Source organism: Strix uralensis, chromosome 4 (assembly GCF_047716275.1).
Source record: "Strix uralensis isolate ZFMK-TIS-50842 chromosome 4, bStrUra1, whole genome shotgun sequence".
Classification (NCBI taxonomy): Eukaryota; Metazoa; Chordata; class Aves; order Strigiformes; family Strigidae; genus Strix; species Strix uralensis.
In genome coordinates, this window is record NC_133975.1 from 89,267,626 (window position 1) to 89,290,154 (window position 22,529).

At 41.2% G+C, this 22,529-nt stretch overlaps 1 protein-coding gene across 28 annotated transcripts in view; it reads right to left on the minus strand.

Annotated features, from left to right (window-relative positions):
• The window catches only part of MADD (MAP kinase activating death domain), a 75,682-nt gene that overhangs the window by 34,105 nt on the left and 19,048 nt on the right, over positions 1-22,529 (minus strand). For 8 of the 28 annotated variants that reach the window (XM_074867672.1, XM_074867663.1, XM_074867668.1 and 5 more), the window contains exons 4-22: positions 21,206-21,509; positions 20,732-20,863; positions 19,384-19,497; positions 18,584-18,664; positions 16,722-16,778; positions 15,792-15,970; positions 14,963-15,198; positions 14,444-14,600; positions 13,359-13,465; positions 12,283-12,476; positions 11,347-11,678; positions 10,559-10,698; positions 9,205-9,306; positions 8,304-8,342; positions 7,222-7,281; positions 6,660-6,762; positions 5,422-5,608; positions 5,097-5,247; positions 2,458-2,664 (exon numbers count right to left, since the gene is read on the minus strand). In XM_074867672.1, the coding sequence (XP_074723773.1) occupies positions 2,458-2,664; positions 5,097-5,247; positions 5,422-5,608; positions 6,660-6,762; positions 7,222-7,281; positions 8,304-8,342; positions 9,205-9,306; positions 10,559-10,698; positions 11,347-11,678; positions 12,283-12,476; positions 13,359-13,465; positions 14,444-14,600; positions 14,963-15,198; positions 15,792-15,970; positions 16,722-16,778; positions 18,584-18,664; positions 19,384-19,497; positions 20,732-20,863; positions 21,206-21,509 (2,882 nt within the window). The remainder of the gene's footprint in view (positions 1-2,457; positions 2,665-5,096; positions 5,248-5,421; positions 5,609-6,659; positions 6,763-7,221; positions 7,282-8,303; positions 8,343-9,204; positions 9,307-10,558; positions 10,699-11,346; positions 11,679-12,282; positions 12,477-13,358; positions 13,466-14,443; positions 14,601-14,962; positions 15,199-15,791; positions 15,971-16,721; positions 16,779-18,583; positions 18,665-19,383; positions 19,498-20,731; positions 20,864-21,205; positions 21,510-22,529) is intronic. The other 20 variants (XM_074867675.1, XM_074867669.1, XM_074867660.1 and 17 more) reach the window with 12 other exon arrangements.

Sequence of the window (22,529 nt, forward strand, 5' to 3'; positions counted from 1 at the left end):
ACACCTTCAGCTACCATACCTCTAGATCTCAGAGATGCAGTTTAATCGCCACACTAACATACACTTTATGTATAGCTATTGCAAACAGTACCATACGTGATTTTACTCCATCATGCTGATGACTTAGTTTTCATTCTAGTATTACCCCTTGTAACTATGTCAAAAGGGTACCAGCCCAATTCGTATTTTGTCCATACGATATCAACAGATTCACTGTGAGTTTTACATCCATATTGCAACCTGAGGCGGTAAGCACCTTCCAAACTTCACAGAATCAAGGAACTGCTGAGGTTCAAAGGGACCTCTGGAGATCATCTAGTCAAACCTCCCTGCTCAAAGCCGGGTCAACTAAAGCAGGCTGTCACAGGACCACATCCAGCCAGGTGTCCACTGCCTCCATAGATGGAGAATCCACCACCTTTCCAGGCAACCTGTTCTGGTGTGGATCATCTTCACATAAAAACATTTTTTCTCATGTTTAAATGGAATTACTTACAAATACTTTATTTCAGCAACATGTAAATCTTTACCAAATGTTTCTTCCCCAAAGAAGTTAGTTTTAATGAGAAAGTCTGCATTCCACTACCAAAGGAATTTTAGCCTAGCCATGACTAACTCTGGTCCTGTATATCCAAAGTACTGTCTTAGACTGAAGCTTCCATAAAAGAACATAAAGGAAGTATAACAGCCAAGCTGCTTTAAATTATCTTGCTGCAACACAAAAGAAATTCCCTTTACTTCTAGATCTCAAGAGTCAGCTGAACATGGACTCTACATTGTTTTTACAGCAATTTCTTAAAGCCTGACTTGCATACTAGTTCATGGTTCTTCATGACAGACAAAACCAGTTGGAAAAAAAGGGTTTCAGAAAAAACACTGAAGTCTTTTGAACTTTGATCAGTTTTGGTGAAACCATATCCTACTTGTAACTTCCACAGAAGACAAGTGGAAATCATTAGAGCATCAGAACCACCAATAAGCATTTATCTGTTGCCTGTCTTTGAAGACTGCGAATTGTTTAAGGCTAATACGCTGGCAACAGTAGTTAACATATTAAGCAGCACTTCTTTTGAAAAGCAATTCTTATGATGCTTCACAAACATGGACTGTCTAATCTCTATGATTTCCATTTCTATGAGGCTTTAATTTCATCTGTGGGAAAGGAGCAGTCTCAGCAATCCAATCAAAAGATCTCTCTTCATTCTTTAAAAGAATGCTGGCCTAATGTCTGTTTTATTCTTAGTTGTGTCAGAAGCATACTTTCCTTTTTCTCTTTTCTACAGAAAATAAATTAAATACCCAGAGCAGACCAAACTACTAAACTGAAATGCTGTAAATCTGAATCTCTTTTAGCTCCCTGATAGATTTTCAAATAGAGTGGAAGACTAGTTTCTGAGCAACCTCTCTTGAAACAAGAAAGCAAATCAAGTCAGAGGGGTTCAGAATCAGTTCAGGACTCGACACCACTCAGCCTGCAGCTATTATGTGGGTATAAGAATGAATGTCTGCACTCCTGACACCTAAGTGCCCAATACACGTTTCCTTGTCTTATGCCACATACTGCAGGTACAACCTCATAGTAGCACGTTACTTTCAGATTCATCTTTCATTCAGAGATTCCATTTAAAAGTTATTTTAAACAGGATATAAGAAGCAATTGCTAAAATTTAACATGACATATTTTTGGAATTGACTAAGAATTTCTCTCATATGCTGATGGTACTTTTCTCTTGTTTACAATCCACAGCAGGTTGGATTCAACCAAAATATTTCCCCCCCCCCTCCCAAAAAATCTGTAAAGTCATTTCTAGGTAAAACAGTTTAAAGCCTACCTCTAAGTTTTTCCCAGACATAGGGAAAAGCCATACCAGCTAAGAAATTAGACTGGGAAAATTTCCAGTGACCAGCCTAGCAGATGCTGTTTAGAAGGACACGCATTCTATTTGCTATTGCATAGAAGGAAGATCCATCAGTCCTGCTCACTGAAACTGTAACACTACAACTAAAACCTTTTTGGCAGTTTTTATTATTAAAATATCCTGGGTCCCACTTCTATCAGGATGGAATCCAGATAATCCACAGGTAGTCAGCAATGACTAGAAAACTTGTTTCATGTAGTCCCTTCCACAGTGGCCCTTTCCAAAGTCCTGCTGGCCCTGTTTCCCTTTTGCCATTTCCTGTGGCTTGAAAACATCAATCACAGAGCAAAAAATAAAGCTGTCTAAAGTGTAATGAAATTCAGAAACAATTAAGATTAGAAAGCTTCTGGGAGAAAACTGCCCTGGATAGTTTATCCAAGCATAGAGTGAAAACACATATGATTGTTCCTTGTGATCCAAGGTGTAAATGAAGCATGTTACAGCAGCAATGTAGTGTGTTAAAATGGAGAGAATGCAGATAGAACCTAATGCCAAAATAGAAGTCCCTCCTGCACCTCACATGCCCCTCAATACACACCAATGGAAGCAATAAAATTTTCTTCCTTTAGACTCCTTGTGTCAAACTCCCTTGGCCCTTTGTCTGCAGGGCTTGGTGCCTTTGGCATTAGCTGAGGTACCGGCAGCTGCATCGCAGGTTTTGGCTCCACTCTTGGGGATGATGCAGGATCCTTGCCAACGGGAGTGACAGATCCATCCGTTGGGCTTCGTTTTCTCTTTTCTGGTTCTTTAAAGAGAAAAAAACAACAAAGTGTTGGAAAAAAAATAAGGAAAAAGGAAATGAGAGCAGGAAAAGAAAGATGAGACAGATGGTCTCACCTAAATCATTAAGCCTGGCACTGAAAACAGCTCAGTCCCACATTTGTTCCCACAGGTCACCATGGCTTGCAGATAGTCTGACACACTGGTGGAAATGGTAGAGGAGAAAGCCAGAGTGCTGTTTTGGGGATACTCAGATTATCTCCTTCCTGTATAATTGAAACCTAGGAATCTTTTTTGACACAGTAACTGTAATATCTCTTCTGCTGAGTGTGTAAAATTAAACAACTCTGCCTGAACTACCAAGAATATCACTTCTAGAATATAAGCAAACTCCTCTTGGCGTGAAAAGATGACAAATACAATCATCTTTGATGGGTAACACCAAATGAAACTTCAGTTAGGAAAAAAACCCAAAAAACTATCAGTTATAGTTCTTCCATCATTCTCCAAGACTTCCTATAATCATATGTCCCCACAAGCAGTTTGTATTATTTCTCTGTATCAAACTTCAGTTTGAATTAAAGTAAAACTTTCAGAACAGAATTAGGTTTTCCATAAAGAGCCTCCTGCAATCCTGCACAAACTGTTCCAATAGCTGATGAGGCTAACAGTCAAAATTTCATATCCTAATATTTAAATTTGTCATACCACTAGAACTTGCGATACCTTTGTCCAGTAGATTAAAGGTTCTGCTATCAGCAACATCTTTCCATTTAAATAATAATTGAAAACGAACAACACCTAACATTCAACAGACTGAACACCTCCATCTTTCAGAGCAAAAGTGTTTTCCCAATTCCTTGTAGAAATCTCCTCAATTTTTCAAGATGTGATGATCAGAACTGGAAGCAGTAGCTCTGATGTGGGTCTTGTTAGTGACATTTCCAGAGACAACACAATAGCTGCATCCCGAATCTATATTCCCAGGTTTATATAGTGCCCCCCTCTCCAGTTTTTGCAGACACAGCGAACAGTGGGAAGTTCACACATAGCTGCCATTTTCAGAGACACTGCTTTCTAGGACTAGTTCCCAATCCTGCTGTTCTTGTTCCTAAACACAAGTCCCTAGTTTGGCCGTATTAAAATAAATTAATCACAACCATGCTTTATTAAGATTCAGCTTCCTCTAGACAAATAATCTATAACTGTATCATGTCCTGTTCAAACAGTATGCATCATACACAAACTGAACAATTTTAGGACTACTAGATCACTACTGTATGTTAAATAAGATAAGCACTAATCTCTTTTAGTTTCTAGAATATCTAGAGTTTAAATATCTAGGTCAATTCATAGAAAACAGGCAAAACATATTAAAAGGCTAAAATTTGGTTATAAATCAAAATGTCACGCAATAATGAGAGAAGTCCTTCAAAGATATATCAAGGCTTTCAAAGTTTTTATCAGATTTTGTTTATTGTGACCACAATTAATTTACCAGGTAAACTCTGTTTACCATCAAATTATGGTATCTAGCATTACATTAGCAAGACTTCACTCTAAAAACCACTGAGTTTTACAGTAGCCACTCTATAATTTTGCTTAGGATCAGTGTCAGACTACAACACTTATAATTAGCAAGACCATCCTATTCCCCAGATTCAGGACTGTGACACCAGCACAACGTTCCTTACCTCCCTCAGCATTCTAAAAACAACTGGAAATGAACACCTGTAACCCACAGGGCATCTCAGACAACTCATTAAATCCCTGATGCAAGCCACCCAGAACACCAACTATAACATGTTTAGTAGATGTTACTCCTCTGCTACAATGAAATAAATAGCTTTTCATCATTTGAGATTACAGCTGAGTCAGATATTAAGCAGGGAGGTAGCTTTTTGTCATGTTTTGCTCTTTTTCCTTATGCATGTATTTTCTTATTTGGCATTAAGAATCAGATTTTAAGAAAAAGCTGAAAAATGAAGAGGTATTTTCAGACTTCCCTCTCCAAGAGTATTTAGTGATATAAGAATCTGTGTAATGCAAGGTGGTTGGTGAGATACAAGTCTCATGGTTCCACATTAGAAACATCTCACTCCCTATTCAGGTTGTCTGCAATAACTTTCCAAGACTGTGGTTGGGACAGTGTTAGCTGAAGGCCCCCACTCTCAGAATTTCCACTTCATCTGTAAAGTCCCAGGTTTTGTATCTTGCTGCATAGTTTCCATTTTCAATCACATATCAGTATGGCCATTATTTTGCTTTGGCCCAGTTACATGTGTGCAAGAAAATGGTTTCAAGCTTTATAAGGTTTCAGTAACAACAGTACACTTCTCACCTATTCTGAAAGTGCAGTAAAACCCCTGAAATATCAGAAGCCACAAGACAGCTACCTTCACAATAAGGATCTTGTTTGGTTCACAAACACTGTATTCTCATAAACACTTTTCTTACCTTTGTTGTAATAGTGAGTATGTGCTATCTCCAGCAGGCCAAAAACACTGGCCATGCCTCCCAGGCCAGCGTTTGCATATGACTGCTCCAGGCTCAACACGGTGCACTTCAGCAAGTCCAGCATGCCTTTATAAACCTTGCGGCTGATCTCCTGCAATGAAAATCCCATTAGCGTCGCTATTTCAGAGGTGAGGAAGTAATTCAAGAACATCAATTCCAACACTGCTCTAACATCAGCTTTTAGGAGACAATTTATCAAAAACTTTCTACAAATTGAGCCTCAGTAGACACTAGACGTGAGGACCCTGCTGAGTTCAGCACTGACCACGTCCTGTATGACATCCTGACGAGCATCTTCCTCTGACTGGATTGTGCGATTCAGCTTGCTTAGTACAAAGACACGGAGCTGCTCACTCTCCAGGAGACGTCGGACTCTCTTCATGTTCAGCCAGCCAACACCTTGCCCATCAAGAACATTGTGTACCACCTCCTTCAGAAACTGCTGGTTCTCACTGATGGATTTAAGAGGAAGCAGGTCAAAGTTAGCCCTCTGCTTACCTGGGTTGCACGGGAAGCGAGATAGGGCCAGGACACACACAGAAATGCATTTCCTATCAAGGCTAAGTTTACAAGAAAAGAAATTCATATTTAGCTATGCCTGCTTCTAACATAACTGCACACAGCTCAAGCTCTGTTCTGTAGGTGTAGTATCAAATATTTTATTTTGTCTGCTATTTCCTATAATAAGCCATAATCAGATTTTCCTCTAGTCCCTCTAGCTACCACCCCACTCCTCACCTTCACAGCACTCCTCAGAATCCATAGGAATCCTCTATGCCACAACCTTCTCTCACCGTTGCCTCGTCTGACCTGTATGCTTTCCTTGAACGGGGAAGAGCAGCACTACTAATAGCACCACTGCACCAGCCTTGGCACAGGTACTGCTTCAGTTTGTTTTGCCACAGGGGAGGAATGGTAAGGAGGAGGGAACTCCTGTGCAACCTGTTGCATTCCCCAGTCTGAGCTGCAGCCCTTGCTGTTCTTGTTTTGCTCCCACACCCAGCGCAAAGTAAACGTCACTCTACCCATGACTGCTACATAAGAAAGGGAGGACAAAGCGCAGGCACCGGTCACGTAATGTTTACTTGCACCATTCTGAGTCCCTTCCCAAGGCTGAGAAAAGCATTTCACATGAATTCATGGAATCAAACTGCTTTATATGACTTGGCTGATCCCCTGCATGCTGCGCTAAAATTTCGCAGGCTAGACTACCTTGTTCAGAACAGACTCAATTACAAAGAATAAATACTGAGTCGAAGTAGAGACCTTGAATTTTTTGGATCTCAGACAGGAAGAGGATACATTTCGGAGCACAGAAAAATATGTATGTGCGCTATTAACTGTAAGACCATCCATACTGAATCTTCTCGGACAATAAGTGCAAGCTTACGCCATAGAAATGTACTATTTAGTTTTCAACAGCTAGACTTCTGAAGAAACATTGGCCAAGTGGAAGACCAGTCTAACAACACTTTATACTCAAAACGTAATGAAAAATATTACCTGGAATTGCTAGTTCGTCCCTGAGGCGATGGGGATTCTCTCTTCACTGTTGGGCTGTGCTTAATGACTGAAGACTTTTGATCCACAAGGGCTCGTCTGTTTCCTAAAGAGGAGAGGAAACAAAATGAGAGGAAGGGCTGGGAGGAAAACAACCTGATCCCAGGACAGTAACAAGCAATGCTAAGGTTGGCTAACACACCTATTCGAATTACAGGTAACAGACTTCAAACAAAATGGAAACTCCAAAAAAGCAGCAGCATATATCATATTCTAGCATCACACATCGGCAGAAAACAGTAATGGGAGTAATGCAGAGAGAAAAAGAGAAGATGGTAATGGGAGCAGGAGGTGAAAGGCAGGAAAAGTTTGGCTGCTCTGCATGCAGTTCCACAACAAGAACCATCTTCAAATTAGTCACTATATGTAAAAGCATAATGCATTGGGGGTGACTAGTATAGATCATGTGGTACTGGTTACCCAGTGAGAAAGGTAGCCCAAAGTCAGGCATAGGGAATGCTGGAAATTGTTATATCATGCACAGCTCATGCTGTAGGGAACCCACCTTCATTGCTTACTGGGCCAGCTTCAGTAATAATCTCCATTATAGTATTTAACCCAAATACTGGGACACAAAATACACAATTAGTAGTGTACTACAATATCTACACTCCCCACCATCAGCATCAAAAGAATCCAACTACCAGCTTCTTCCCAGCCCTCCCTCAAAACAAAACCCAAATGACGCTAGAGCAGGAAGGATGCTTGAAAGCCCAAGACAACAGGGCCAGCATATTAATCTCAGAGATAATGCTTGACTTGAAATTTGGCATCGTGGAACCAAGGTATTGCATCTTCAAGGACACTACTGCACATATTGTATTTCAAGGGCACTATCAAAAACATCTGCATCACTGAGGAAAAAATATCAATGGATGTGCATGAAATAGAAATTAAAAAGGAAGATGGAAAGTGGTCAAACAGCAGCAATGAGATGGAGTCCCAGCATCATTTCCCATTACATTTAGAAACACAAGGTACCACACACACTTGGTAAGAGCAAGTTAATGAAGCAATTTTATACCTATACAACAGAGACAAAAACATTTAAAAACCAGTGAAGTGCCCAGTGGGAATCCCAGTGAGCCAGCATGCACATGTAAATGAACACAAACACACACACACACACACACTTGCACATGCATAAAACAGACTGAGCTACTTCATGGAAATCCCATCCTCGTATCTGCATAGTAGCATTAAAGGCCCTACAGGATTAAAATAGTCAAGAAAAGAACACCAAAGTGCAGAAGATGAGGCGCAAAGCATGAACGTGGAATGGCAAACCCCATCACTGTTTTCTTCCAATGCATGGAATCAGTCATTAAGTTTACCCATGGAAATAACCCTGACATGAAGCATGTTTCTTATCCAGTACAATTGGACATGAAAACATAACCAACTGGTAAAAGGTTGTCAAAAACAGCTGTGCAGAGTCTCTGCTAGTGTTTTCACCCTACCAGTCCTGTTCCTCCTCGTTTTACACACAGGGAATGGTTACTTGTCTAAAAACAAAGTCCAAAGCAGAAAAACAGCTTTTGGCCTTTGTTTCTACAAGGTCAAAGGTCAGCAAAACATCATACCAACCTTCATCCACATCCCTTCCCACTTCCAGATTAAAGTAATCTTTACCGATGAAAATGATGAGGAGGAAAAAATAAATGAAAAAAATCAACATATTAAAACAAAAGCAGTAAGCTCTAATCAGATAGAATAACTCAAAAGGTAAAATAAAACCTTTCCCCAGTTTAGCAGCTGAAAAGCTCTCAACACTAACACACCAGCACGTGTTCAGTCACCCTTCTGTTATTACATCTGGTACAAGGATGACCAGGCTGTCCAACACCCCACGGTAAGGGGGTCATTTCTCTAGTGCTCAGTCACACATGTTATCTAATAATACTGCAGACAAACAGGAGATGTTCCAATGAAAAGATTGTGCACATGTTAGGGATCAATCTTCACTCTGAATGAGCTGAAGTATGGTTATAATTTGATTTTTATCAGAAATGTTCTATTCAGTGAACAGAAAAGACTATAAACACTTTTGAAACCCACGTAAACCGCAGTCTCCATGGGAGTTTGGCGTTATCCCCACTTACAAATGCAGCATCATTGCTCTAACAAGTTACCTAAGGTTAATCATGAGATAATGGCAGTACAAAAGTAGGACCTACCTCTTGGTTCCCATTCTTTACACTAAGTACTTAAAAACAAAACAAAACAAAACACAAAACAAAACCAACATTCACAGTGTATCCATTAACACAGGCTAGACCAGCCAGTCTCCCATCCCAACACAGCCCAGTTGGCGGGAAGAAGTCTGACTGAGAAATACGGAGACAATTTACTGTCTTGATACTTAAGACAGGTACCACCCAAAATACCAAAATGTGTCTCCCCCAGGATTCCTGTTAGGGGTAAGACCTCAGACTGCCAAGTCACAAGAACTGTAAAGGCTGTATAAGACAAAGGGGAAAATGGTTACCTTTCAGGCTGGGAAAGGGAGTAGTCTTGTCTCTCCCAACTTTGGTTGGTAGGGCTAAGTTGGATAGACTGAAACTTGTGCTGTGGTTTCTGTACAGGCTGCCTATGACAGAAGAAGAAAACAATTAAATGCCTAATGCTCACTGCACAGACTCAAACTTCCTGAACTTTCTGTAATTCATCCTCTTATTCCAGCTCCTTAATGATTAGGTTCTTCTGCATTACCCAGAAGGCTCACAAGCATAACACCATCTCACTGACATTTCAACCACATCTGTAATCAGATTATTCCAAATTGTACAAAACATAATTCTTAGCTTTCATGTTACAACCACTGCTGTTGTATTTTTGAGTCTTAAATGTAACAGCAATATCCACCTGTCTTCCTGCACTTAAACTGGTAACCTCACATCAGCTGCATCTTCTAGTTTGATCCTCTTTTTATGAGCAAATGAATGGTAGGAGCCACATGAGAAAACAGGATGAAGGAAGATCTCCAAAAAATGTAATTCTGAAGTGAGGATTGTGCACTGTGCCTTGTAAAACACTGTAAATCTGCCGCAGAAGCGGGCTTTAAAATAGAAGGTTTCCATTTATTAGGAGAAAACAAAAGTTCTTCCTAGTACAGACAGATCTTAAGAACACAATAATGCATTGTCATGTGGTTGAACCTGCAGACAGCCTGAAAGCATCTCATGAGTGTTAATCAGCTCATCGATCTACAAGATGTTAATTTAAAATGTCACTGTACTATCTCAGTTTGCTGTTTCTTTTTTTACAGCCTTATTTTAGTAACGATAATTTTACCAGAAACATCCAATACACTTTCCCCACTGTTGCAAACTTCTTGCACCACTGCCCACTATAGTGCAAGACTCAACTGGCCGTATCTTCTTTCATTCATTAAAAAACTCTAGATTAGTTTTCCACATCTGGGGATTTTATTATTAAAACATAATTGAAAGTAGGTGAGCACAGTCAAGAAATTGAATTTAGCACCTAAACACACAAGATGGAAGGCACACTGCTGGTAAGATTTTTGTTTCAACTTCATGAAATTGCACAAACTTTTGTTTAAATAAAGCTGAAAAAATTTCTGATCTGTGCCCTGAAGTGCCATATAACTCAAGGGCTTAACCACATAACCAAAGTCCTTCTTACTGAAAAATACATGAAGCAGTAGTTATCAGTAACGTTGAGTGAAATAGGTCCTGTGGCTCCCAACATGACTTCTGGAGAGCTGGTAACAATTTGACAACCAAGTCATTCTCTTGACTAGCCAACCCTCTGTTCCATCTCTCTGCAAACTCTAATATAATATATTAAACCAGCTTAATGAATGTATTAGTACATACTTGCAAAAGACATGATGCCCCCAAAACCTTCACTGCTGTTGTTGGAGACAGTAGAGTTTGGGGAGCTGGCCCTGGAATCTGAATCTGCATCAGAATCATTGGCCAGTTTTAAACTGTTTGGACGGAGTAACTTCTGAGACCTTTAAAGAAATTAAGTACAACTGTTATTAGCTTTCCCCTTCCCGACCCAAACCAACATGTTGCATGATTGTGGGAGATCAGTGCTGGTCTCAATCCTCATCAGTTTTCACCACACTATCCTTACCTTGTGGGAAAGAAAAAAAACTAAAAAGAAAAAACAAGAGAATTGAAGCATCTTTGCATGCTGAAGGTTTTTATTACCTTCCAGGGCATGCTGAAAACTTGTCTGCAAAAGGGCATTGGTGGATTTGGGGGGTGAAAGGGTTCTGCTTTGAGAGCAATAACAAGAAAACCCAAAGTCATCAATCACTACAGTATCTTTCCCCAAAAAGACAAAGCTTCACCCAAAAAAAAAAAAAAAAATAGCTCAAAGGTTTCCAGAAATCAGCAGGTGATATACTAGAATGTTTCTAGGAAGAACTGATAATGCTGTTCTTCCTACTGCTTACATAAAAGCAAAGAACTGAGGGAACTGACCAAGTGCCTTTACTCAAACCAGAACAGTTTACAGAATTTCCATATTAAATAGAAGCAATCAACAATACATTCCAAGTGCAAAAGACATTTCAACGCATGAACCTTAAACTACACGAAGCAGATGGAAACCCCAACAGTGCTGAACAGAAGGGCAGGAGACAAGGACTCGCCTGCTTCCATTGAGATTCTGGTTAAATCTTGGGGTGTAGCTCTCTTCCTGCTCATCATCTTCATCCTCCGTAGGAAAACCATACTGTGGTTCAAAGTATGGATTGTCATACTCTCGCTTCCTCACCACCCCTTCTGAGGAGCTCATGCTGCCAGCTGCGCTGTCACTCTCACGACGATCCAAGCTTATCTTAGGAAAGCTTGGTTGCAGTGGCAAGGAAGGGAGATGGTTTGAAAATCCAGCAACCAATTTCTCTTCCATTTCTGCTGAATCTGCTGACTCCTGTGGACCAGTCAAATCATTGATCTGTTCGCTAATTTGCGTTACATACAACTGAAGGGCAGGACAAGAACAATTATTTCAAACTGGGAAGTCTGCAGGGTCCTTGCTGTTTGTTACTGGGCCCCCACCCCATCCCCACTATCCATGGCTCTAATCTAGGATTTTATATATACACTGCAGTATTTGTGCATTGTTCTTGGGACTTACCCCCCTGTAAAACTGATCTTACTGGTAAGTGTTAGCTCAGGATAACAGCTCTCTATTACCCTGTTTTGTGGTTATGCAAGCAACTCCCATTCTCCCTAAATGACCGCAGATTCCTGAGTTTCCCCACCCCACTCCCTGTTCCTCTTAACGCATCAGGTCTTTCCAGACTCTGTAAAAGGAACTTCCTGCAGTCACAATCTGGACCACTGCTCTCTGTTAACGCTGCATTTTCCAGTGCATGGGAGCTTTTATGTACAGGAATGCTCTATCCCCGCATAAGAGGGCACCACTAAACTCCATCTTGCTCAGAAAGTCCAGAAAGAGCATGCAGTTTAATCTGCGCATGGTTTCACAGTCCTATTAGCTTTTGCCCTTCTCAGAAGGGCATTCTCCCATTCTTTATATCCTAATACACTGATCTTGGGGCTGAACTCATCTCAGTACACACATGATTCACTCCATGGATGACAGTGCTGGGGCTGCTACTGGCTGTAGTACTGGAACTTGAACGAGGCTGGTTGTTCTCTTGGGAGTTTTCACTGTCCATGGCCTGTTCATCCAGATCCCCTGAATATTCTTGAAAATCATCAAATTCCACTTCACTAGCATCACCAAGGGCTGCGTGAGTCAGGGGGTCAACATCTGCAAACACATAATTTTGCATTAAAGAACACTGTCTGAGGAAGGCACAGCCTTTATGCCCATCTAACTAAAGATCCCTAGCAGGTGAGGACTGCTCAGCAGAATAAACCTGCATAAAAACTTAAGTTGTAAAGGGCTTTTGGAGGTCATCTATTCCAACTCTCTGCTCAAAGCAAGGGTAACTTCAAAGTTAAAGAAGGTTGCTCAGAGCACTGTCCCACTGAGTTTTGAAAGACTTCGAGGCTTGACATTCTATTGTGATCCTGGGAACCTGTTTAACTGCACTAACCATGAAGATCTTTTCCTTATGTCCAAGCAGTTTCTTTTGTTGCAACTTATGATTACTACCTCTTGTCTTTGGGACACGGGAAATGTGTTGGTACTCCTAGATTTAGTTTACTGAAGAATGTGAGATTTTCCCACTCTCACAAGAGAAGCTGCAGCCTCCGTGTAAGCCACAGAGAATGCATTTTCCTGTCCCCACTAGGATAGAGTGACTCATTAAAGCCAGCACTGAGAACCAATATGCAAGGGCAGGATAAAGCTCGTACTCTGCTGCCCATATTGCACAGTATCTACTGGCAGCAGCAGGTTGTTTCCAGATCTAGCCAGTTTTGTTCAGCAGCACCTATTTCTGTTCCTCCTCCTTCCAGTGTCCTCTGGAGGGCATTGTTTATAAGCAGGAGAAATGTCTTTTTTCAGCCTACCCCTGGATATTGAAGAAGGAGTATAGAAAACACTTTTACCTCAGAACAAGACTACAATGGAACAATACTTTGCTCTGATTCAGGGACTTAGGGGAGGCATTCTTCCCACAGTGCAGATGAATAGGGAAGAGGAACCTACGTGGACCTTGTGAAAGCAAAGCTCAAAGTTACTCACTTGGGGTATCGCCATTAATGTCACATTTCATCATCTCACTGACAAAGTCACCAAGGGAGGAGTAGGAGGAACTTGAGTCATCATAGTCGACACTGTCACTGCCACTGCCACAAAAGGTGAGAAAGAGAGATGAGTGGCAGCATAACAGCAACAGAGGGCCTGATGTTTCAAAGTTGTGAATCAGCACTTTTTCATGGGCCTCTTAAAAATATCAAGATATTACAGTCTCTACAAACAAATTTCTGGCAAGAGCCAGAAGCCAGCTTCATGAAAGGTCAGAGCAAATGAAATAATTTTGAGGTTCATGAGGAGACAATATGTGAAGACATTTAAAGGCTCTCAGCAAAGTTAATGAGGTCAAGCATAAGTGAGCAAGGAGCAGTGTATTAGTTCTCAGTGTGTGTGTGTAGGACGATTTCAAGGGAACTGGAAATCACAAGAGCATTCCCTCTTTATACTAATGATAAATCACACTCTGACAGGACCACTGGTGCTGTGTAGAACATAAAAGATGTGCAAGTCCAAGCCTGAAAGATCTCACAGGCTAGCAGAGAATGAAGAATAATAAAACTAGATTCAAAACTCTGGGAAATATGGCCAAGACTACTATAGCAAAAAAGTTTACTCTCATTTTACTGAGCAGAGAAGGAGGTCCCAGGCAGTGGGTAGTACTAACAAGCTTCACATAACTATGTGCACCGAGTAGAGATTTGAAAGAGTGGTAGGATGGGTGGGAGTACTTGTAGTACTGCAATAAAAATAACCGGAAAAAGAACAGCATGGAAGAAAAAAGCATTAGCGTGGGAGGAAATACCAAATGTCAAGTGGTACACAGGTAGCAGAAGAAAACAGGAAAATACAAATGGAGATTCACATTAAATGAAGGCTTGAGAAGACACTAGCAAAGGGTTATAAGAGGTTGCTGTGAGGAGTGAGACAATTTACTTCAGTGTCAGTATTCTGCCCAGACAGAAGAAATGAAACAGCAACCTGGTAGGCTACAGGAAAAGGCTGCAAACGAGAAGTAGGAGAGGCCAGCAATCTGAAGTAACTATCATATGACTAGGGTCATACTCCCTACTAACCTGTCATCAGTGGGATCAGAATCTGTTTCTTTCTCTGCTGGGACATTCAGTGCTTCGGCCAGCTGTGAATTATTGTCATAAACACGATAGTGGATGGGCTGCAGCTGGTGAGCATACCACTTCGGTTTGTCACCAATCAGCGCTGGGTCAAACATATCTGCACAAAAGCAAGGGGAGAGTTAATTGAACTCATTTATTGGTGTCAAAGGCTTCATTCGCAGTGAGGCTACACCCTACTAAGTCCTGCACAAAGGAAGGGACAGTCCCTACTCTAAGAAGCCTACAAGACTTCTCCGTAACCAAAGAAGAGGTAAAATTAATTGGAGTGAGTGATTAATAGCAGGGCTAACTTGATAGAAACACATGACAACATATAAAAATAGAAAAATGTTCCTTGAACTGCATTTCCCTCCCCAGCAGGAATAATATGATGTAAAACTAAGTCCTTCCCTAGAATCTCTCTGCTTCTGAAGTTCCTACATTACATCCAAGTGCAGGAAAGGCAAGACCAAAACTTACTGTTATGAATTCTTTGGAAAGCATAGTTAGTAGGGTTGAGTGACCATTCTCCAAAGTATTCTACTGCCTGTGTCCTGGAAAGCTTATCTGCAAAAGGTGTTTGCTTTGGCCTAGAGGCAAGAAAAGAATTTGCCTGAAAGGCCACCACTGGTCGTGGGAAGAGACGAAGAGTTCGAGTATGCATCTGGAAACCTTGCAAAACATTTGGTGAGTTGAAGAACCTCACCATAGCAACCCTAAAAAGAAACAGAGGACAATATATCAGATAAAAGCAAGAACACCACAGAAAAGAAGACAGAAAGCCTTTAAAAGGTATGCAGTAGGCAATGTTTCAAACCTTTGAGGAATGGCAACCCACTATGAAAAACTAAGTCTTCTTAGAAAACAGTTGTCTTTAAAGAAAAAAAAAACAAACACATAAGAAATCACTTTGTTTTAATTCAACACCTCAACACCAAGAAACACTCAATGAGGGACATTGTTCTCATACCCGCTAGCTGAGGCGACAACTGTCTCCAGCTTTTTTTTTTAGTTCAAGGCTTGTGATTTAAGGATACAACATCAAACTGACAAGTCCAGGTAAACTGGATAATCTATATGAAAAAGCAAGAAACAAAACACCCCCTCAAGATACACAGTTATGTTCATGTAGTTAACAGATTGAGATAAACACTGTAATTTCTGCTCTTTTTTTCCCCATGATGTAAAGTAGAACCTGCTGTAGAACATGGAAGATGCTGCTTCCACCACAGGACCCCAAGAAGTGTCTGTGTTGCCTTCAAGTGCAAACTTTATGAAGACTCAACAACACCTTCCTGTTCAGTCTCACCTGGTAGCCACATCCACAGAGTCCACATCATTTCCATAGATCAGAGGGTTGAATTCTGTGGAGGGAGTAGACTGCAAATCATTCTGCGGTCTTCCCAGCAGCAGTGGCACCTCTTGCCCCTCGTGGAACTTCTCTAGATTAAGAATGGGCTGAGTATTCAGACTCATGCTGGCCAGTGCCTAACAAAGGACAACATTGCGCACACATTCAGCAAGAAAAGTTATTCAAGGGACAAAAGAGAGATCAGAGCTACCCTGTCCTCTAGGCAATTGCAACAACTGTGCTCCATTAGTTTGTCTTAAACCATCTCCTACACTGAGTCAACAAATATCTCCAGGCCCTCCTTTATGTGGATTGCCAAAACGATCTCCTCAATGATGAATCAGTCCTGGAGCCAGGCAAGGGGTAGCACAGAAGTCCACTTTGATAGATCACTCATGACATGAAAACAGATTGTCCAAATTGGACCACTAGCAGTATGGCACTGTGTACAACTTATTGTAGTTATTCCCATGTGTAATTTGAATACATCTTGGGACCTAGTGGCCTTGAAACTTGCCTTGCAACTTGGCCATTCAACCAGTGAGTTTGATATCCCAGGACAATGTGGAGACACCTTAACACAGGCATCTGCCTGTATCCCTGCAAACCTCCACTTCCCATCTGAATGAGGTCTTCATCTCTCCATAAAGCTACCATCCTCTTCAACCCTCATAAGATCTTCAAGAATATGCACTGGAGCAGCACAAACAGTAAATCAGTCCTGGACACCCAGACCTATCCTAAATCTTCCTCATTTCTCCCATTTGCCCCTGAGTTTTCATTTTTTTATTTCAAAAATAAATAAATTTATAAAAGAAAACAAAAAACAAAACTCCAAAGGAAAAGGGTAAAATGGAAAATTGAGGGGAAAAGAATAAAATAAAGAACCTTGTTGTCAGGAGTGAGCAGCTGTTTCTGAGTGATTGCAGTCATGCTAACCAGACACTGGAGGCAAGATGGAAGATCATATGATAACACCAGCAGCCCATCAGAGCCAAGACGAACACATGACCACAGAGAAACAGATGGAAGGAAAAAAAAAATCTATTACTACAAAATATCACAAATGAGAGGAAATCAAAGGGACCACAAAATAGGCACATCTTGGGAGAGACGTCTAACTGCCCCACCCCCAAACATTCACATCTGGCCACTTTGGAAAGTGGGAAGACTGCTGTCCTTAACTGACGCAGCTAAGGATTTCCTATTGCAGCTGAAAAGCAGATATCCTGAATTTTATTCATTGACACTAAGACCCAAAGGCACACATAAGACCCAAAGGCACACAAAAGCATTCACCTTAGTGATGTGTGCCACAATTTAGTCTCCTCTACTTTGCACTGCAACCAGTAGCACTCTCCCTTGACAATGGTCAAACCTTAATGATAATGCCTATAGGAATACATAGGGATGTAACCTGAATTTGGGTGATCACTCTGAGAATTTTAAACATGTCTTGAAGGAAATTGCAATTTGTTCTTCTCATATCCAACTAGTCAAGAGTGTTTTGCTGAATAGTGCCTGAAATTGCAAGGGGGTGAGGCAGAAGTAGGGGAAAGGTTGATCTAACAAAACTCCAAGCAATACATCGCTTCCATCTGACAGCAGGTACTGGGGTATCACAGAGGTTACACACTCTTCTCTCCTGGTCTACAAGGAGAGAAAAAGAGCAGACCTCATCACATTAGTAACACACTTTACCTTTAGATACTGCATGCAGCGTGCATAAGGAAAACAGAAATAAAGAGATAAAACCTGCTTGACACGATCAGCCAGGATGACCCAAGCTGATTAATGGCTTAGCAGGACCTGAGAGGAGAGACTGAGACCTCACACACAGATCTGTGAATGGAGGGGAAACAAAGATGATCATAGCTTGATGGATCAAGTCAGAGTTTAAAGCCCACGTGGCAAATGTAAAGGAGGAATATGGACCTTTCTGCACCAACTAGAAACAAGTTAGCCCCAAACAACAGACAGTTGTAACTGTCTGTTACAGTAACAGTAAAAACAGAAACCATTTGTTGCGTCCAGGAGCATTTCAAATTATCCCTCACCTGGCTAAGAAATTAACTGCACTTATAAGCCTCAGTGACCACTCACTTTTCCAAATTAACTCTCTCCATTAAGATAGAAAAGCAGCAGCTGGATACATACCACTTAACATCTGTATCTGATATTGCTTTTCAGGCTCAAAATGCTGTTGCATTCTAACATGGGGCCAACTAACTGAAAAAGGCATCTTAAACAGGTTAACAGAAAATTCCTAGTCCTGTGCTTCCCCTACAAGTGACAAAGGTGGAAACAGCAGAGACAGCAAAAGATGAAACAGGTAACAAAAATCACAGTGAAGTCCTCTGGAGAAACTAGAGAGAGATCTGAAACAAGATGAAAGTCTCGCATTTAGCTTAGTCAGGAGAAGACAATGTTAGGAAGTCATACAGCTCAGGGATCTCAAAGACACCCCTATAACTTTGTTTAATCAACCACCATATTGATTAGCCCACCTCACATTCAGAGAAGGAAACCTCTCCATGCCTGACCAAGGGGCACTTTCCTGAACAGGAGTATTCTAGTAGTCTGGTACATTTCCACATCCATTTGATGAGCCAGAATACACACCTGCTTTTAACACATTTTGCTTTACATTTGTTGACTTGCATTCTTGTCCAGCATAGCAGAAGAGCGCTGCAAGACCACATCTGCTAAGTTCAACTGAATCTGAGTCCTTTCCCCAAAGTGCTTATTACCTGTTTCAAATGCTTTTTCAGCTCTGAAGCTTCTGGTTCTGGCAGTGCTGGCAAAGATTCTGCATTTGTGGGAACGATCACCTGGAATTAAGCACAGCAACAGTCTGAAAATTCCCCAGATGTAGTAATTTCCAAACCAGAAACTCCTGAATCTCCATCATGCCAGAGACAGAGGAATAAAAGCCATAAAATAAAATAATAAATTCAAAAAACCTACAACACAACCCCCACACCAGACACCTGCATCAATACTCTGATTTTCACTTCTTTATGGTTGTTATTGTTTACAATACCACAAACAATGGAGGAGTTACTTTATCATATACCACAAAAAAGAGAAGTCTGAACAAACCCACACTCATCCTTTGGAATTTCCATCAAGTAGAAGATGTTATATACATTTCCCTTAAATTAGCCTTGCTCATGCCCCAGTAGAAAGCGGGGTATATAGTTCCATTTGAATTATGACAACCAATGCTGCCAGAAGGCTCTTAACAGACTGGGTTTCTTAGGTAGGACTATAAGAGATAGGGTCACAATTACTCAAATGACATCTTTATCATTTTTTTGAGGATTTATCTTCTAATGTTACGGCCAGATGTATTAACTGGAAAAGAATGTCTTATGAGCAAAAGAATTGGGGACCTTGAGACACAAAAAGGAACAGAATCCTGAAGTTAAAGACAGGAAGTGGCAAAGGCAGACTGAGGCCAGGCATTCTTAAATTGTCAGTGGGTACACTGATGAAAGTGCACAGTTCCCTGGAAACAAAGCCACAAGTCCTTATGGGCGCCACTTACCCTATTGGTATCCAGGTCAATAAGCCATACATCATCAGGCATTTTAAAATCCAGTTTGTAAAGGAAGAAACTTGCTGGAACACCAATGATGTAAGGTGTAGGGGCTAGAAGCAACTGAGAGAAAGAGAGACTTTAACAAGGACAAGATCTGCATTTGATATCACCATATTCTTCCCAAATATTTATTTATTAATTAACTACAGAATGTTAATAGCAGAGGAGACAACACACAAGGCATTGATAAATTAGTAATTAATTCCATACAATAGAAACATTTTAAAAAAAAAAAAAGCTCCTGCTCACAGAGCTTCTACTTTCATCTAGAAGAAAATAAATTTCCACCTCCCGTACCCTCCCACCCCCAGGAATGTCATTTATATGACTGCACAGCTCTTTGGAAAAAACTTAGCTTGTCTAACAGCTTGCCACATCTATCATGGACCAAGAAAAAAGATGTTCAGAATAGGAGCCTAATTAGAGAAGCAGCAAGTCACAGATGAATACACTCAGCTCAGACTGAGTCTGTGCAATTGTAAATATGGCTTTACCCATGCAAGGGCTTTACCCTTAACCTTGTAATGGTAATTGGGTTTCAAAACAATAACATCTCTAGGAAGCAGAAGAAATCGACATATTTTTTCAAATGTATATGGAAAACCTAAGGGGAAATTCAGATTGTTTGTGATAAAGGAATCAGCAGGGAGAAAAGGTTTAAATCAATAAGCACATAGCAGCTTGATACCAGTGGCTTGGGAGGCTAATTTATTCTTTAAATCTAGAACAGCTGGTCACCTCCAAGTGTGGTGCAAGAACAAACCTGCAGCATCAGTTGCGGGATAGCACTGAAGTAGTGAAATGGCCTGAATTCTATCTTTCCAAGCAAAAGAATGAGCTCCTGCAGAGAGCTGACTATTGGCAAAACCCAGGCTCCCAGCTGAAGTAATTCAACACCTCGTATTTCAGAGGAGAATAAATTGCAGGCAATAGTTTCTAAACTCTGAATCAAGAGCCCTCAAGCATCCTGAAGTATCACTCTGGACCCTCCCCAACAAACCCTAATACTCAGCTGGGGGGAGGATGGGGGGTAAATACTCGTCATAATATTGTGGATCTGTGGCCTCTCAGTCCATTGCTTGTGAGCTACTGCAAACTACTGCTTTGAATCTTACTAAGCATGCTTTGAAGATATCCTAAGTAAGTGTTAGCTACGATTTAAATAGTGGTACTCAAAGAATGTTCTGCAATCCCTGAGAAAACAGTGGGGAAGAAAACAAGGACTACTGCTATACAAGTTTCAGACATCACAGAAACATCCTTTGCAAAAGACCAATAAAGAAAAAACATGTACCTGTTCTGCAGAGGCCATGCAGGTGGGAAGCAGAGGGATGACTGGGAACATGTACTCTAATGGGTAGATCATAGCCACAAAGGCCATCACAGACATTGAGAGAGCATTGTAATCTCGGGACTGCAATACAACCTGCAACCAAAGAACCTCACGTCAGGGCTGCAGCAACCTTTCACTTCTAATACTCGCCCCCAGGGTTATGCAAAGATCACAGCCTGCAGGCCTCCAATTTGATGGCTGTGAACTGGACGACCCTCCATTAACCTGACTGAAAAGAAGCTTCAGGTGCTTTTTTTGAGTGAGAGCAAAACTTTTCAAAACAGAAACCTCGGAAGGAGCTATTCCTTCCCCCCCCCAGACAAATCGATTCCAGGCATTGCAGGAGTCAGCTGTTCTACACATACAGCCTACCCTGGTTTTGAAAAGGGCAGACCTTCCTACATACCTATCAAAGATCAACTCTTCCCTTCTCACCTTGTGCTCCAGAAGGATGCAGGTCAGCACCTGCAAGCAAGCATCCACTCCCAACAACTCCAAAGGCAGATGTAATGGAAAATCCACCAAGGTGAAGCGGGATGGATCAGGAAGAGCAAAGGTCAAAGCTGGCTGCAACTCATGTGGCAAGACTTCCACATCCACCCGCTTCTGACCAGCAACAGGCATTGGTGAACGGAGCAGCCGGTATATCCAGGCCTCAATCTCTCGCAAGTCGTGTAGCAACGCGCTAGACTTTTCCTCCACTAGGAGCGAGCCCGTGAAAATCCGCCACATGGTATCCCTGTCCGGGGAGAACAACAAGGTTAATACTCCAAGAACTTCACCTGACAGCCATTCCGCAAGGCTCTTCCAGGGAAAGGGCAAGATCCACCAGAATTAAAAGATGCAGCTAACAAACAGTTGGTCACACAGAGGAATGGAAGGTAGGGTTTTAAGCTTACTGAAACAACCACCATGGGGAAGTATAAATCTTTCTGTGGCAAGAATCAACACAAGTACATCACTTCTACTTGAGAGTTCGTTCATTCAAGGGTTCAGTTAGGTCCAGATCTCTGAAGATGTCTCATAGCCCTGGTGCTTAAAATTCAGCACGCACATAGGATACTCTCATATCTTGTCCAGAATTGCAGCAGACTGATCAACTGTTAGGATTCTGCTTCCAGCAGTTCTACAAACCTTTGCAAGAATAGGAACTACACCTGAGATAATAAAAATATGCCACACCAAGATCTCCCAGATGTTCTGGCATGATAAAATACTCTCCTTCACCCTATCCTAAACTGCATTGTATCATTCTTAAGAGCTGAATAACCCATAGCAGAAATGGATGCATTTCAGTGAAGAATAGAAATTTCTAGAAAGTATTTAGGTATGTTAGCAAAATAAGCAGCAATTTTTCCATGCCTGAAGCTAGCAATCTGCAAACTTGTGGCTCACAGACAGGCTGGCCAAAACACATGTACAGCACTGCTCAGGGCCTTCAGAGCTTCAAAACCTGAGACCACATCTGACAAGGGAAGCAAAGTGGCTTGTCCACTTCAGTGAAGGCTGCAAACCTGCTGTAGCCATCCTGCAAAAAACTTCAGCCTGATAAATATCTTCAGTTACTGTAATAGAGCCCTTAGAATGATATTGGTTCAAATTAGACGTTTTACCTTACAGTTCACAACTTTAAAAAAATATAAAAAGGAAAAAGATTATGACACTTGGAGGCTTCAGAAAGGAAGAAAAATTAGAGAAATTTGGAGGGGTCAAAAGAAGGGCAATTTGAGATGATGCTGAGTGATACACCTCTCAGGAA